General features: G+C 34.3%; 1 protein-coding gene across 1 annotated transcript in view; it reads left to right on the top strand.

The window, feature by feature from the left end:
• Window positions 1-15,033, top strand: part of LOC131936362 (uncharacterized) — a 73,958-nt gene extending 58,925 nt beyond the window's left edge. The window contains exons 47-59 of the mRNA XM_059293345.1: window positions 3,123-3,303; window positions 3,817-3,921; window positions 4,250-4,375; window positions 5,416-5,541; window positions 5,763-5,839; window positions 7,536-7,644; window positions 9,553-9,666; window positions 10,638-10,769; window positions 11,372-11,521; window positions 11,875-12,014; window positions 12,537-12,624; window positions 12,931-13,130; window positions 13,666-15,033. Of these exons, the coding sequence (XP_059149328.1) occupies window positions 3,123-3,303; window positions 3,817-3,921; window positions 4,250-4,375; window positions 5,416-5,541; window positions 5,763-5,839; window positions 7,536-7,644; window positions 9,553-9,666; window positions 10,638-10,769; window positions 11,372-11,521; window positions 11,875-12,014; window positions 12,537-12,624; window positions 12,931-13,130; window positions 13,666-13,740 (1,623 nt within the window). The 3' untranslated portion in view covers window positions 13,741-15,033. The remainder of the gene's footprint in view (window positions 1-3,122; window positions 3,304-3,816; window positions 3,922-4,249; window positions 4,376-5,415; window positions 5,542-5,762; window positions 5,840-7,535; window positions 7,645-9,552; window positions 9,667-10,637; window positions 10,770-11,371; window positions 11,522-11,874; window positions 12,015-12,536; window positions 12,625-12,930; window positions 13,131-13,665) is intronic.
• The last annotated feature ends 2,037 nt before the right edge of the window (window positions 15,034-17,070 follow it).

The raw sequence follows: 17,070 nt of genomic DNA, 5'->3' as shown, positions 1-17,070 counted from the left end.
ATATTTTGTCTGGCCATATTATTTTAAGTATATGTCATAAGCATTTGTTTACAAATGCCTATATCTTAACAGTATTTGTCTTCGTGACCCTCCGACCCATAGAGCAGCACTGCCTTGACATTTGAGTTGAAAATCCCAATTTTGCTCCGGAGTGACAGGGCCGTGGACCTCCACATCGGGTGCAGTGAGTTGAAGGCACATCTAGCCTTGTTGATACGACATTTTATGTCCTCATCTGCTCCCCTGTCCTTATTGATCACGCTTCCCAGATATGTGAATGTGTTTGTTTCTCGTAAATCTTCTCCATTTTGCTGTATCGGCAGGTCCTGGCTGTTATTGATTCTGATGAACTCTGTTTTATTTTTATTTATTTTTAGTCCAACTTTGGAGGCTTCTTCAGACAGCCGATTTAGTTTGGCTTGCGTATGTTGATGCTTGTGAGATAGTAGGCAGATGTCATCTGCGAAATCAAGATCCTCCAGCCTTTTGGTGAAACTCCACTGGATTCCTGTGTCGTTTTTTGTGGTTTTCAGCATGATCCAGTCGATTACCATCAAGAATATAATTGGCGATAGCATACATTCCTGTCTTATTCCCATCGTCACCGTGAATGGTTTTGTTAGCTTTCCCTTGTGTATTACCTGACTGGTGGAGTCTTTATATAGTTTCTGTGTAAGATATAAATGTTTTGGGTATTCCATAGTGGCTTATTAACTTCTAGATAGCATCTCTATTCACACTGTCAAACGCCTTTCAAAGTCGACAAAAGTCATGTATAAGGGGGATTGCCACTCAAGAGACTGTTCGATAATGATGCGCAGCGTGGCAATGTGGTCAGTACATGACCTGTCTTGACAAAAGCCAGCTTGTTCTTGTCTCAGCTTTTTGTCCAAGGCATCTCTAAGTCTCTCTAGGATGATTCTTGTCAGCACTTTACTTGGGACTGAAAGAAGCATTATCCTTCCCCAGTTGTTGCATGTTGTCAGGTCTCCCTTCTTTGGCAGTTTTATTAGGTATCCCAGTTTCCAGTCAGATGGGATTATCTCTTCTTCCCAAATCTGCTTAAGTAGAGGATGTAGTATGTCTGCTGATATGGCTGGGTCTGCTTTTAGTGCCTCTGGTGGGATGCCGTCCGGGCCAGCTGCTTTGCCATTTTTCATGTTCTTTATTTCTCTTATTGTTTCTAACTTTGTGGGTGGATCTGTACACACATTTAGTAGGTGGTTTGCAGGTGGTATATCAGGGATGTTTGATGAGAGAGGATGGTTTAAAATCTTATCAAAGTGCTGTACCCATCTGCCTCTCTGTTCTGTTAATATTTTTGCCTGATAGGGTCCTGGTTACTTCATATAGCCTCTTCATTTTTCCTTGTCATGCTGCAGTTTCTGCCTCCTCTATCATCTCCTGTATGAACTGTCTTTTGTCTTCTTTTGCACTTATCCTGACCATGCGATTTACTTCACAATAATGTGTTCTGAGGTTTATTTTCTCTTTTTCATCCTTACATTTGTTCTTTTCTTTCTTCAATTTTTGGCCCATGTCTCTGTTGTGATCCATTCTTTTTGTTCATTTTTTCTTCTTCCCAATATGTCAGTGCATGTTGACTTCCATAGTTTCTGTATTCATAGTCATTTTTGCTCTACTGTTTCTTCTGCCAGGCTGGAGAGTGCTTCATACCTATTTTTTACTGCTCAGTTAAAGTCTTCCTTTATTTTTGGACTCCTAAGATATCTTGTATTGAATTTAAAGTGCGGTTTATCAGCGCGATCCCTGTAGGATTTTAGTTTTCATTTTAGTATTGCAACCACGAGTTGGTGGTCTGAGGCTGCATCTGCACCTCGTTTCGCCATTACATCCATTAAACTTCTTCTCCACTATCTGGAAACTGTGATGTGATCAATTTGGTTCTTTGTTTTGCCATCGGGTGACGTCCAGGTGGTCTTATGTATATCTTTATGAGAGAAAATTGTCCCCCCTATAATTAGATCATTAAATGCGCAGAAATCAGCAAAGAGTTCCCCGTTTTCATTTATTATGCCTATTCCATTGTTCCCCATTGTGAGCTCACGATCTTTATTTTCTGTTCCAACTTTGGCATTCATGTCTCCCATCACTATCTTTATATCTCTTTTTGGTGATTTGTCAATTTGAGCTTGCAGGGCGCTGTAAAAGTCCTCTTTCTCTTCATCTGTTGCAGCATTTGTGGGTGCATAGCACTGGATTAAAGTTGTTTTCCTTCCCTTGGCATTGAAATGAGCTGGTATGAGTTGTGGCGAGACTGGTTCCCTTGCATTTGTTCAAAGCATTTGTTGCTTCTGGAGACATCATTATGGCTACACCTTGCGTGTGTTCATGATCTTCGTCCTCGTGGCCTGAGTAGATGACAGTCTCTCCCGAGACCAACCTAGTTTGACCACTGCCATTCCATCATGTCTCACTTAATCCTAGGACTTTTTATTTATACCTCCTCATTTCTTTGGCGACCTGGGCTGATCTGCTGCTTTCATATAGGGTTCTGATGTTCCAGGTCCCTAATCTAGTTTTAGTCTTGGGCGTTAGGAGATTTGTCAGCAAACTAGCTTCCGTTAGGCTTTCACAAGTAGGCATCATGGGCTCTTCTAGAGAGGAACCCCCTTGACCAAGTCGGTGTTGGATTTGTGTACTTGCAGTTTCTGTAGCGGTATATTTTTTTATGAGATAAGGTTGCTAGCCTTATGTTTCAACCCCCAACCTGGTGGACCAGGGTGTTAGCTTTGGTCTAATCCCTACCCGCACAGACCTTCCCAGCTTGGTTGAACCTACCAGGAGTTTACACTCCCGCTGCTATAGCTCTGGGGGTGGTCAGGATACACAAGCTGCCAAGCCTTGACAAGGCTCTAACACCGGATGGCAGAAGTTTATTGTTTACCCTGCATTAAATTTAAGCTATTTCACCATATATTTTCATTTATTTTCAGTATAAATGTATATTTTTAATTAGAAACTGATCATTTTAGCTGTTTGAAAAAAAGCATAATAATAATTATCATTGTCACAAAAACAAATGGGCCATACTTCTTCTGTAATATGGCCTGAAATCATACATCACTCACATATTCTAACTGTTGTTTTGTTTTCACCAGATGGGTGACATTCTTTACCTCCCTGACTGTTCAGAAACAATTACCTGCCTTGGCAAAAACACCACCAAAGTTACCCCAGCAGGCTGTGAGGAGAATGAGGAGTGTAGTATTCAAGATGGTGTCACAGGCTGCTACTGTAAGGAGGGTTACCTCATGAAGGAAGGCAGTGACAAGTGTGAACGTAAGTTTCTCAGGCACCAATTTAAAAAATTGTTTTCTTTTTCAGAATTTTAAACAGTTAATTTATAGACCTAATCTTTATTTGCTAATTTTAATTACATTTCTTTTTCTAACTTTACTTTAACTTCATCTGTCCTACTGATAAGGTCCAAAAGTGTAACTTTATTAAAAGAATTAATTTTTTTGTGTGTAAAAACAATAGTTCTTTTAGTATTTCCTTCCATCCCTAGAAAGATTAACTGAAATTTAAAGAATTATTTTTCTTTTAAAGCAATAGTCTAACAAAACTGTTTATTTTCGGAAAAATATGATATTTAAACAGTGTAATTTTCAAAACAAATATTAATATTTCTATTTCTAAACAAATTTCAATTCTTAATAACTAGTTTTTTAACCTACAGTTTTATTTTAGACCCACATACCCTTTGTTTTAAAGCATACATTTTATACCATATTTTTTTGGTTTAAAAATGGGGAACACAAAATAACATTTTTAACAAATCTGTCTTGTCAGCTGATACATGCACTGGTGTTGTTTGTGAAATTGCTAACATGGAGTGTAAAAATGGAACCTGTGTTTGCAAGATGGGATACATTGGAGACTGCAATCAGTGTGAAGGTGAGGTTAAAATAATTAACTACAACATTTAAAGGGAATTGAAGAGAAAATTTCAAATCAAGATTTCTACAAATAGATTATAATGATGACAAATAACTGAAGTTGATAATGTTAATTATTTTAATTAAGGTTTGGCCTGTTATTTAAATTGTGATTGGTTCATATCTTGCCATGTAAAATTACTCGCAGGTATGCTTATTTTCTGTAAGCTTGAAAATGAAAACTAATTTCTTCTCAATAGAATAAACACCTTAACAAGTCATCTATAGGATGGTTTAGATTTTCCAATATTGTAAAATTAAAATACTTTATGACTCTTAACTTGCAGACATTGATGAATGTGCCACTGGCCAGGACAACTGCACTATGATTGGCCAAACTTGTATCAACCTTGATGGAGGCTTTGCTTGTGGCTGTAAAGAGGGCTTTGTCCTCAATGGAAAAGTCTGCAAAGGTATGTGTTATAGCTGAACAGGATAGATGTCTTAATACACGGTAGGTATTCTTTTGAGATAAGTATGCATGGGTAAGATAGATTTTTAACCCCTACGACTAAACGACCCTTTTCTTTTTACCTGTTGATTTAAACCCCACACATTATTGATAAATATTAATCATAATATAATGCCCTACACACTGATATCAATTTTAAGTTATTATTTATTTGTTGAAGAAGGATAATTTTTTAGTTTTAAAGAAGAAATAGTTGATTTTTGGGGGCAAAAAATACGCTTCTGTCGGGAAAATTAATGATAAGAATTACTTTTCATGGGTCCTTAGTCGTAGAAAACGAAAGTATGTCTATTTTTGTACAAAAATAATGGATCGGATAAGTCTTAGTTTAAATAGCTTATCTTTTGATAATTTTAATGCGGTGACATAAACATTTAGATGCTGTCACTAAATGGCATTCCGCAGTGTTTAAAACATGCAGTTTTACAAGTTGTTTTACAAAAAAAATTGTATGAAATACAAAATCAACTCCACGAGAAAACTAAGAAATAAATACAATGAAAAATGGCAGCTCTAGCATTATCATTACCTATATATACGGTTAAAAACTTGGATTCTAAAAAACAAAGAATTACATAGAGAAAATGTTATCGGAGGCTGGGAGCGTCGTTATTATATGGCAGGTCGGCGTGTCAACGGCTGGGAGCATCATTATGGTCTTAAAGAGTTAAACCCACTCTGAATACTTGTTAAAACCAATAAAATATGTAATCTCATACTTCAACTCTAGCTCTAAAAGTTAGCTTACAAGATAAACAATTGTATCATAGGGGGTTCTTTTTTGTTTGTTGTTTTTGTTTTTTTTTTTTTAGTTTTTAAAAACTATCAAATTCATTATTACATTTAAATTAAAACTAACTTTCTTCTGTAAAGTTTAATAAATCCTGTTTTTAAATATCTATTTGTTTTGTAAAAATAACACTTCAATTTTGACATTTTAATTTCTAAAATATTTGAATTGAGTTAATAAAACAATTCCAGATATTGATGAATGTGACTATGACATTGATGGATGTGGAGCCAACTCTGAGTGTGTCAACACCCCAGGAAGTTTCTCGTGTGAATGCTGTGCTGGCTACAAGAAGAGCACTACAGGTGCTTGTGTCAGTAAGTACAGAAAGTTTTTTTATTTCACAACACTTCAGTTGTTTATGAAAGATTTCTTGAAATATTACTATATCACAAACAAAATTAATTTTTTTTTTAAATTTTGCAACAGCATATTTAAAATCCGCTTCTACAAATTAGTAAAATGTTTATATTAGAATGTATAAGTAGTTAAAATACTTGATGAAATAGTTTTCAATGACAAATTTATGTGGTAATAGGAGATACAACTGAGGCAACTGCACCAAATGGCCAATGTTGTGCTTGTAAGGGAGAGAACTGCCCTGTGCCTGGCAAGGTGATCAGATTTCTTGGTTTTCGTTTTTGCGGACGTGGATTTATTCTTTGAAATACCATTCTTTTATGGGTTTTTTTTTTAATTATTTTTGGTAAAGGCCTTGTCTGAAAATACTTTTCTTTTTCACAATTTTTTAAAGTAATTCTTTTATGCTTCATAAAACCTAAATAAATTTTAAAATCTTGTTTATCTATTAAATACATTTTTGAATTGTGAATAAAGTATATACATTCTAAGACTATTCCTGTGCAAATGTATGTTTATCTAAAAATGAACTATTGTATAACAATTAATTGCATAACTGAATTTTATTACTGTTTGAATAATAATTGGCATTATTAATAAATATTCACAGCTGTGGATTTATTAATTCCTAATTTTACTTTTGTTTTTTTAAGGCTAGGTGCTACACCAAATGCACTTTTTCGTTATTATTCAAGCTAATCCATTAAAACTTTACCCATATAATATATACTGAAAGTTATTTTTTAAAAAGGTATAAGAATCTATTTTATCATATGGTTGCCATGGTAATGGCCGCCATATTGGATTTTTGTTTATCATTTTCAAAATGCTAAGGCTCTATAACCACAAGTGCTAAACACACCAAAATGCATGCATTATATAGGGCGATTTAAGCTTATTAAGTTCTATGTTTCACATTTTAAGTAAAGCCAAGCTAACTTTTTTCTAAAACAAATTCTATCAAACTGATAAAAAACGCTAAAACGTGCACAAATGTAGCTTATTTCTGGCTTTAAAATAAAAATAAAGCAAGTTTTGATAGAAATTGAACATAGAAGTTATGTGTATGTATCTGTAGAATAATAAGGTAAAGTTTCAGTAAGATACAAGTAAAACTAACTGAGGAGTATCAATTTGAAGTGTCAAATTTGTAATTTTGAGAAAAACGCGAAAGAAGTAAAAAAAAAAAATAATTTAAAAAAAAACTACCCAATAAATGCAAAATACAAATCACTATTTTCTAGTAATTACTAATACGTTTTTATGTTTAGAAATGAATGTATTTTAATAATTAGGTCAAAACTGAAATTCTACATCAGGCACCCGATACACCTAAATTTGGTACCGCACCTAGCCTTAAATATATAACTTACTTCTTATGATTTCGTATTGAATTTTATACTTATGATCTCCCTGAGTTCCCACCCCTACAGACGTACTTTCACATACCTGACTTACAGATGGGTAAAGTAGCACTGACGACCCTTCTTGACTATTTTAGGGTCACAGACACAGGTGAAGACTTCATCAAACACATGAACATGTCAGGTTCATAACCAACTTGTCCAACTCTATTCACATCATAAAATCATTTCAAAGTTTTGTAATTTACCCACATTTTATGCTCACATTTCCTACTCTTTTTTTAAACCGCATCTATCTGAGAAATGGTGCCTTAGTTTTATTATTTTTAAGCAGATTTCTGAAATACCTCCATAGGGCTTTATTCTTATATAAGACTTAATATTAAATTGCAGCATACCTATTAAATAATTAAAATTACTATAGTTTAAAAGCAAATACAAAATTAAAAAGCTATTATGTCAAATTTTTATTAGTCTATTTTCAGATAATAGTTCCCTTGATGTAATGAAATCTAGAAAATTGTTTTCCTTAATGTAATGAAGCCTAGAAAATTGTTGACCTTGATGTAATGAAATCTACCTGACAGGTGTGTGGTACTGATGCTATAACATATGCCAGCTACAGGTCTTTGGCCATCACTGCATGTAAGACAGCCAATGATAACCTGAAAGTGGACTACCAGGGAGATTGTCAAAGTAGGTCTAACTGCATCATTGCAGCTATATTGTGTCAGATGTTTGATCATTGAAGCTATATTGTGTCAGTTGTTTGATCATTGCAGCTATATTATGTCAGTTGTTTGATCATTGAAGCTATATTGTGTCAGTTGTTTGATCATTGCAGCTATATTGTGTCAGATGTTTGATCATCGCAGCTATATTGTGTCAGATGTTTGATCATTGAAGCTATATTGTGTCAGTTGTTTGATCATTGAAGCTATATTGTGTCATATGTTTGATCATTGAAGCTATATTGTGTCAGTTGTTTAATCATTGCAGCTATATTGTGTCAGTTGTTTGATCATTGCAGCTATATTGTGTCAGTTGTTTGATCATTGCAGCTATATTGTGTCAGCTGTTTGATCATTGCAGCTATATTGTGTCAGTTGTTTGATCATTTTTATAGCCATATTGTGTCACCAACTTTGGAAGGATCAGATGTATTTCATAGTTTATTAAACTGTATGGCGGAATTGAATATTGCAGGAAAGCTTGTGTTCTTAACGCAACTCTAGAGTTCAATTGCTTGCACTTAAAAGGATCAGAATAGCATCCCTCAGTCAACCCAATAATAATTTGGGTCTGGGAAAGCAAGGGCACAGAGGTTTAATACTGGCCACACAGAAAAATATGTCCTATGTGAACTATTGCTATTTTGCAAACTATTGTCATCATTGTAAACAAGTTAATAAAAAGTCTAGTGACAATTTAAGCGCAATTTCCTTAATTAATTTTTTGTGACTGAACGAAACGATATTTTTGAAAACTTTCTTCGGCAATATTGTTTTAAATTATGGCAGGAATCGATTGGTAAATGTTTCAAGTCTCTAAGTGGTCTGGTTGCCGAGATATGGGCCAAAAACTGCATTTTTTAAAGATTTTTTTTTTGGCTTTTCCGGGAAATCCAGGAAGGAATTCCGGGAATTTTTTTTGGCCCACAATCATCCTCGGAACTTGCTTAACATATTTGCTTTGGAACTAGTCCTTGATATTGCTTCGTTGAGGAGGAGATATGACTTAAAGCGCGGACACACATCCATCCTTGACGAGTTAATAATCGCAATTGTCCAGTATTGAAATTGCGCTAAAAAAAGTTAATTTTTTATTACTCTGCTCTTTTGTCCTTTAGGTATTTAAATACTATTTAAACCTCGTAATCTCATCATATTTTTACAAGCTTTTATTTAAATCACTTCCTCTGTGGTCAGTCGTCAGTCTAGATCGAAACGGCGGAGCGAAAATTCGGACACTTTTACTTGACCAATACGGTTCACAGTTGGCACGTGGGTCAAGACATGAAGACAATGCAATGTGAAATTAAATTTGACTTAATTGGATGCCTAATTATTTTTTTATGAATTAATTAAAATTTAGACCGAATTAGTAGGCATGTCTATCCAACCACACCACAAGCGTCATCACGTTCAATAGCTGCGGCATCACGTTCAATAGGCGCGCAATGGTTTTTAGTCATGTAACTCTATTGTAAATAAAACATGTAAAGTACTCAAAAAAAATTCATAAAAAAAGTTTTAATAACAAGCTTTTATGTAATAATGCACTGAAAAGTAGAAAATAAATTATACACTACTATTTAAATTACTATAAAGAAAAGCGTGGGTCTCTTCTCAAATATTAGTAAAGGTATCCAATAGATACTAAAGTGACCCACGCTTTTCTTAATAGTAATTTAAATAGTAGTGTATAATTTATTTTCTACTTTTCAGTGCATTATTACATAAAAGCTTGATATTAAAACTTTTTTTTATGAATTTTTTTTGTTATTAATATTTACAATTTTCTGCATATTTTGTCATAAATATTTTCTGTATTTTGTGGATTTTGCAGTTATACTACATTATTTTAAATATTTTGTGTGATTAGATTCCTGCTCTAAAGTGATTTGTGAGAAACAGTTCTCCAACTGCTCTGTTGTTGATGGGAAACCAAAATGTGGCTGCCCAACATGTGAAGATTCTACAGCAACATTCAAAGATGGTAAGTAATCTTCATGTTTTAATTTATCAAAACTTTATTTACAAAAATGTCTTTTTTATGATCAGCTAATACATCACGAATAAGAATTAAAGTGGTACATTATGTTCTGTAGTTAACACAACCATATGGAAAGTATAGAACAAATCCAATTGAGCTGGAAATTTGGAAAAGTAGTTGGGGATGGATAGGGCATAGAGAGGAAATCATGGAATTCACAAGGATCAAGAGAAAAAAGGAATAAAAAAACAGGCACTGAGAAATAAAAAAAGACTAAATTTTTTGAAAAGAATTGAAATGAAATAAAAATATAGCAAAGGATGTAAAAACATGGAAGTATGTTGTAAATTGTGTAGGCTGCACTGGGAGTTGAAAATGGCAAAGAAGAATACACTACATTATGATGAAAGCTTTAGAATAGCAACAAGTAGTCATCTAAGGAATAGGTAAACTTGGATGAAAAAGTCATGATGATCTACAGATTTTTTCCCTTATGTGAACTTATAGCAGGCAAAGTGTAGAGTAAATCTCCAAGAATATATCAGTAGCTGCGACATTGATCGAAATCAGGCTCTGAAGTGTCTTGCCTTTATATCTGTAATGCCAAAATAAATTTTAAAATCTTCAATAGAAAAAAATTATATCCACAATAAAATTTTAGTAGTTGTCATCATGGGGACTGTAAGCTGTTACATTTGATAAATCTGCTAGTGGTGTCTTTATTTCAACACTTAACAATTGCTTCTCATCACAATTAAATGAGTTTACTGTGGAACACAGATAGTGTAACATTACTGTGTAAGCCACACTGATTTTGTTTAGTATTGCTAATATGAAATAAGCTCAGGAAACTAATGTTTCTACCGTAAAATATCCAAAGACTATGTACAGTACAGAAACTAATGTTTCTACCATAAAATATCCAAAGACTAAATACAGTACAGAAACAAATTTTTCTACTGTGTTATACACAGAGACCGTGTGTGCTACTAACAAAGTGACCTACACCAGCATCTGCCACATGAAACAAGCCACATGTGAAGCTGAGATTGAAACTACAGTTGATGTTCAATTCACTGGTAAACCTTGCCCAGGAAACGGAGTTCGTAAGTTGAATGTTGTTTTTTTTTCTACACGAAAAATGAAAATCCTTAGCTTTAATTTAAACACGTTATATTTTTATTTGAATTGTTGCTATAACATTGTATTTTAATTTCAAAGTTATCTTTTTCAATGTTGCACTCTTAAGGAATAAAATTTTCTTTGTAAACATATTTTCTTTGTTGCCTACTTGTGGTCCTATCAGTTTTTAAGATAATGTATGTTCTTATTCTACCAGTTAGATATTTTGCAAGATCAGAATATACAATTAAATTTAAAATATTTTTAAACTTAACAATTGTCAGAACAAACAAAAAAAAAAGCCTAGACCAATAAAAATGAGTACATTTTGACTCTATGTAGGAATATCGAATTGTGCAAAATAACATAGCTCACCCATTTTTATGATCATTTACAATGCTGTATTTCATGATATAACACATAGCATAAACCAAAACAGAGAAACTGATTTTGTTTATGTACTTAAGGTGATACAAACTGTGTGATGTCACATGGAGTACACAACCGGATATAAGCTGTGTCATGTACACAAAAAATAAAATATTTTCTACCTAACATCTAATATTACCCAATGTTGTGTCTCTAGCTGTGGCTGGGCCATGGTCAGACTGGGGAGACTGCAGTGAGAAATGTAAACAAGGAACCAAGAACAGGACCAGGGACGTCTACTTCGCCAACGCCAACAACCAAATCCATGACACTGAGTACATTCCCTGCTACAACACCTGTGACAGTGGTGAGTTTCTCTCTTTTGTCATGTCATTAGCAAAGTGACAATGGGAAGGTCTTCATTTAAATCTTCTGTCATGTCATTACAAAAATGGTTACATGATAGACATTAAGCCTTTAGTTAATTTCCTAAACATAATCTCAAAGAGTACCCCACATAACTGCTGATTAAAACATAATCTTAAAGATTAGCCCACATAACTGCTGATTAAAACATAATCTTAAAGATTAGTCCACATAACTGCTGTATAAACATAATCTTAAAGAGTACCCCACATAACTGCTGTATAAACATAATCCAAAGATTACCCCACATAAATGCTGTATAAACATAATCTTAAAGGGTGTCCCATTTTTTAGGCCCATGTCGCGATGACACCTGCAAGGAGCCAGGCAAGGTGTGTGTAGCAGATGACAACAACCAGCCTTCATGTCAGTGTCCAACATGCGCAGACGCAGTGGACAGTCCAGTCTGTGGCCGAGTTGTTAACATAATCAAGGTATTGCCTCACTGTCCACCTATGTGGAGACTTTCCCCTCTGGCTCTGTTTTTGGATTATTTCCAGTGTTTGTTTTCAGTCTTATCTATATACATGCATGTTCTTTCTCTTTTTATTTGATCTATTATCTCCTCAGTGTGGAATGATCTACTCAGTTAAGATAAATATATTTTAATAACCCTCAACTTTGTTTAAAATTATTATGTGAAGAATATATGAAAGTGTAGGGTCAGATTCCACAGTATTAAACATGTGGTGCTATCATTATACCCTATTGGGTCAAGGATGTAGAATAATTCTTGTTGTGAAGACACAAGGCAGCTGGATGGAAATAACACCGTACTTTCTTTTTGCTATTAAGTAAATGATTACATTTTAGTTTATCTTTTTAAAATACTCTTTGTACTGACTTAAGGCTTTAATTCTTCAATTAGCTACCATTTATTTTAACCCCTTCTTGCTTTACTAAGACTTTTGATTTTTTGACACTTATTTTAACCCCTTCTTGCTCCCTCCCACTAGACCTATGACAATGAGTGTCAGCTGATGAAGGAAGTCTGTGACAAGAAGACAGATGACTTTGAGGTCCTTGAGCCTCGAGCCTGCGAAGGTGGGAAATACAAAAAATGTCTACTTATCTTCTTGCTATATTGAAAACAATTAATGTTAATAACTATTATATTTAGCTGATAATTTTTTTTTTATTTTTATAAATTTATATCTATTTACAAAAAATATGTGTTATGGTTGTTTAAAAAAAAGTAAATATTTTGCTAAACATGTTGCTATACAATTACATTTGTTTAATTAATTTTGTTTTGAAGTCTAAGTGATATCAAAGTTTAATTTTAAAAATTAATAATTTTAAAATTGATTTCTTTTACCAATGATTCCAATATTGTTCTTCCTCTTCTAGAGAAACCAGTTCAGTGTGGTCTGATACGTAACTACAGGGTAGAGAGGGACACCAATGGCTGTGTAGCAGATCGCAGCATCAACTTCGGTGCCTGCTACGGAGGCTGTGATGACGACGCTGAGCTCTGCTGCCACGGCACTGTCACAGGCCAGGAGAGCGCCATCATGAGATGCAGCGATGGAACTAAGACCGTCAAATTTGTAAGTTTATCACCTTAGTGTCACAGTTTTTCTTCGTGCCCTTCCTCCATTTCAGCTAAAACCAGTGCTTTTTTTATAAGCTTAGTCCATATGGTAAAATTAAACATTAAGAATCATCCTAAAGGTATATAATACAAAAATGTGATATTTTTAATGCATCACTATACACTATAGAACATTACTTAATATTTCCTTACAGGCCAACACAGGATATTATGTAACATTTCTAGAATCTACCAAGACCTATTTATACAATACATATCACTGGTCATTTCGTCTACCAAAAAAAAAATATCATTATTGGACCCTCAAACTGATTCAAATAAAAGCTTACAAAGATACATGAACACAGGATCTTATTACTTAGGACCACAGTTGAATCAATATGGGCCTTACCTTTATCAGCCCTGTCATAACTTTTATCTTTATCTACTCTAATATGGTTTACCAAAGTGAAAAATGCCAAAATAATTTTTTAATTAGAATCCTTTGTTTTTGATCACCATCATTGCCTGCACAAATTATTTTCTTTTAGTTTGATGTCATCAAGGGCTGCGACTGCATCACAAAGGACCAAATTGGGGCCCCTAAAATGCAGGTTGAAGGCTAAACAAGAAGCCAATAAAGTCTACAACTGCTATCAGATCTAGTAGACAGAAGAAAATTTAAGTTCTTTTTATTCTTAATTGTAAAATAAAGTAAAAACAATATTTGAAATCGCTGATTTGATGTAAATTTAATCCCTGTTTCTTGTTGATGTGATATTTTAACTTTCTCAGAGAATTGTAAAACATTTTTTTTTTCTTGAACAAGGTTATGGAGTTAATGATACAAACTAATATTTTTATTTACATTTTTGCTACAAAGCATTCTTTCATGAAACCATACTGTCGAACTCAACTAAATAAAAATTAACAGTCAACTTTCAAACCAATACACATATTCACAGATTAAATATTTTTATTTTATTTCTTTATTTTTCAATTTTTATGGGATGAACTTTTTTCAACTTTTTAGTATTTATTTTTAGTTAAACACTTGCTCTGTACTTAACTTACAGATTTTGAAGGATGTACATACAATATAGATTCTATTACTTTTCAGATGCTAGTAAATAAAAGTGCATTGATTTTCACCCTCTTCCTGTTATTTTGAAAATTTTATTATTTTTTTTATTTATTTTTTATTTTAAATTTATAAAGTGGTTAAATTAATTCAATTATAAAGCTAATTTAAAAACTCAGATCACATATTAGATCATCCCTAAGGCTACTCCCACAATGCTACAATAAAAAATAAAGAAAAAAAACTGACTTGAAATTGAGCCTAGCATTTTTACAGTCACTGATAAAAAAGCAAATGTAAATATTTGTAACCATCTGTTCAATAAATTAGGCTATAAAGAATAAATATTTATTTCCATAAAGTAATTCAGACTTTAAAATAGCCAGTGCATTGAGTGAAATTTAATTTTCTTTAAATTTCATAATTCAATAGGTTTCCTGATTTGTCGCAATTAGTTGAAACGTTTTAATGCTTTGGCATGAAAATTATTTCTAAGCTATGAAATTCATATCTTAACTTAAATAAAGTATAATTATTTTATGTACACTGAATTACACTTTGTTTTTTAATTGTGCATTCTTTATTCATGTATGAGTTACTCTTATAAATCTAATTAGGCCAAAAGTAATTTTGCATGTATTTAGTGTAAAGGGCTTAAAATAACTTAGGGAGATAATCTCTGTACAAAATCTATTATACTATGATTTGGTTATAGTAAACATAAATTAAGATAGAATCAGGATTATGTTGAGCCTTGTGATGCTTCAGTTTTAAAACCTTTCTTTACAAACAGTCATGTGATGTTTACATAAATCGTTGAATAAAATTTTGAACTAGATCCTAGAGTTTTCTGCACGAAACTTCTCATGTTATTTTTATTATCTTGTGGAATAATGTTATTGTTTTCGTTTTGTGTTGGGACTAGTTCACTTTACTAGTATGCTGATAATCTGTCTTGCCACCAGCTTTCAAATGAAACAACCAGTGATTTAACAGTTAAGTTGAGGGCCAGTGGGGTCGAGTCGGTAAAACTCATGGTTGCTAAACCGAAAAGATTAGGCTCGTTAGCCGGGGACACCCACTCTTCTAGGAGGGACAACTCCAAAATTAAACAACTGCTGCCTTGTATTTTGTTCTTGGTTGGACAAAGGCTATGGAAGCAAATCCAAAAAGAAAAGCAAGCCGGAGTCAATGGCGCATAAACAGTTGACACGTATCCTTAATTGTGATGGAGGCGTGGTCAAGTCGGCAAAAAGCTCATGGTTGATAAATTCGAAATAATAATCATTAAAAAAGTTTTAAAAAACCCACGTTTTCTGATTGAACTAAAAAGTAGAAAATAAATGCTATACATCACAATAATGCAAGCGATCACTCTACTATAAGCGATGAAAAACGTGGGGCGCCGAAGTAAAAGTTATATTACTATTGATTAGATAATACTATTGACTTTTATTAGGGAGCTTGTAGAGAGTCAACAATATTAGAAACTGTAAGAAAATCACGGCGCCCCACGTTTTTGATCGCTTATAGTAGAGTGATCGCTTGCATTATTGTGATGTATAGCATTTATTTTCTACTTTTTAGTTCAATCAGAAAACGTGGGTTTTTTAAAACTTTTTAAATGATTTTTTAAGGATGAGGGCTGGTTACTGACTACAACACATAGATTTGAACCCGTGTCGAGTGGGATAACAATCGTGTGCCCAACCACTCGACCATATCGTCTCCCCCAAACTGGCCACCAGTGGTAATAGTTACCTCCTGTAAGTTTAAAGTCGGTTCAAACTAAATTATCTGCCCCTAAGCCTGTCGCGACGTGGGATCGTTCGCTTCACTGCGCGCGGCAAGAGAGAGGCGAGCTACGCGTCGCTCGTTTTTTTTCTAATGGCTCGCAGAGGAGAATTATATATATAGATTATATAGCGGTCTAAAATGCTCAATAAAATGTTTCCATTGATCAATTTAGTAATAACTAGAATACCCGTCATCCGTTGGATAACTGTGGGTTTCGGGGGTCATCCATCAAAAAACATCACGTCTGTCACTCAGAGGCATAGCGACCCTTCCCGGCGCCCGGGGACAAACTTTTCGATTTGAACCCCCCCCCCCCCCCCCCGCAAAATTTCGATTTGCAACCCCCCCCCCTCCTCAAACTTTCGATTTGCACTCCCCCTCAACCTTTCAATTTATTTTTCCAAACCATTTTGGCGCCCCAACATATGTCCCCCTTCCCCCCCCCCCCCGCCTCCCCTCCCCCCCCCGCCTCCCCTTCCCCCCCCCCCCCCCGCCTCCCCTCCCCTTCCCGCCCCCCCCCCTCCTCGCTACGCTACTGCAGTGTCACTTATCGTCACAAAAAACAGACCCAACATTCAAAAATATGTTTTTTATCTTTTAAAAACACCGAAAACACCGATTTCGGACTATCCCTTCATATACTGACGTCACATGTGACCTACTCAACTCTACTTCACCTGCCCAGTGTCCCGCCAAGTCTCAGACAACATGTTTTTATCGTTTAAAAAACGATTCCAGCCGAGCATATCTCTGACCACACTATCCCTTCATATGCTTAGGACAAAGAAACAGATGAACTCTACTTCACCTGCCCTGTATCCTGTCAAGTTCAGATAGGCAACTTTATCATTCACATCTAAAAAAAAGAAAAAATTGAAAAAAAAATCATTGTCATATTGGTCTAGAACCTGTGCCACCCGCATGTGAGCGGACTACGCTACCAACTTAGCTATTTACTCTTGACGTCACAAATGAATTTTTATACTATACTTTGATGCAACTTGATTTACGGCATAGATCTAGATCTAAGTCTAGTAGTAGTAACTTTCAAATTAAATTTTATCTAAATTAGCCAAAC

Source organism: Physella acuta, unplaced genomic scaffold (genome assembly GCF_028476545.2).
Source record: "Physella acuta isolate Inbredline_101_S28 unplaced genomic scaffold, ASM2847654v3 ptg000005l, whole genome shotgun sequence".
NCBI classification, from domain to species: Eukaryota; Metazoa; Mollusca; class Gastropoda; family Physidae; genus Physella; species Physella acuta.
Note: the sequence above shows the minus strand (reverse complement) of the source record. Positions and strands in the feature narration are given on the sequence as shown.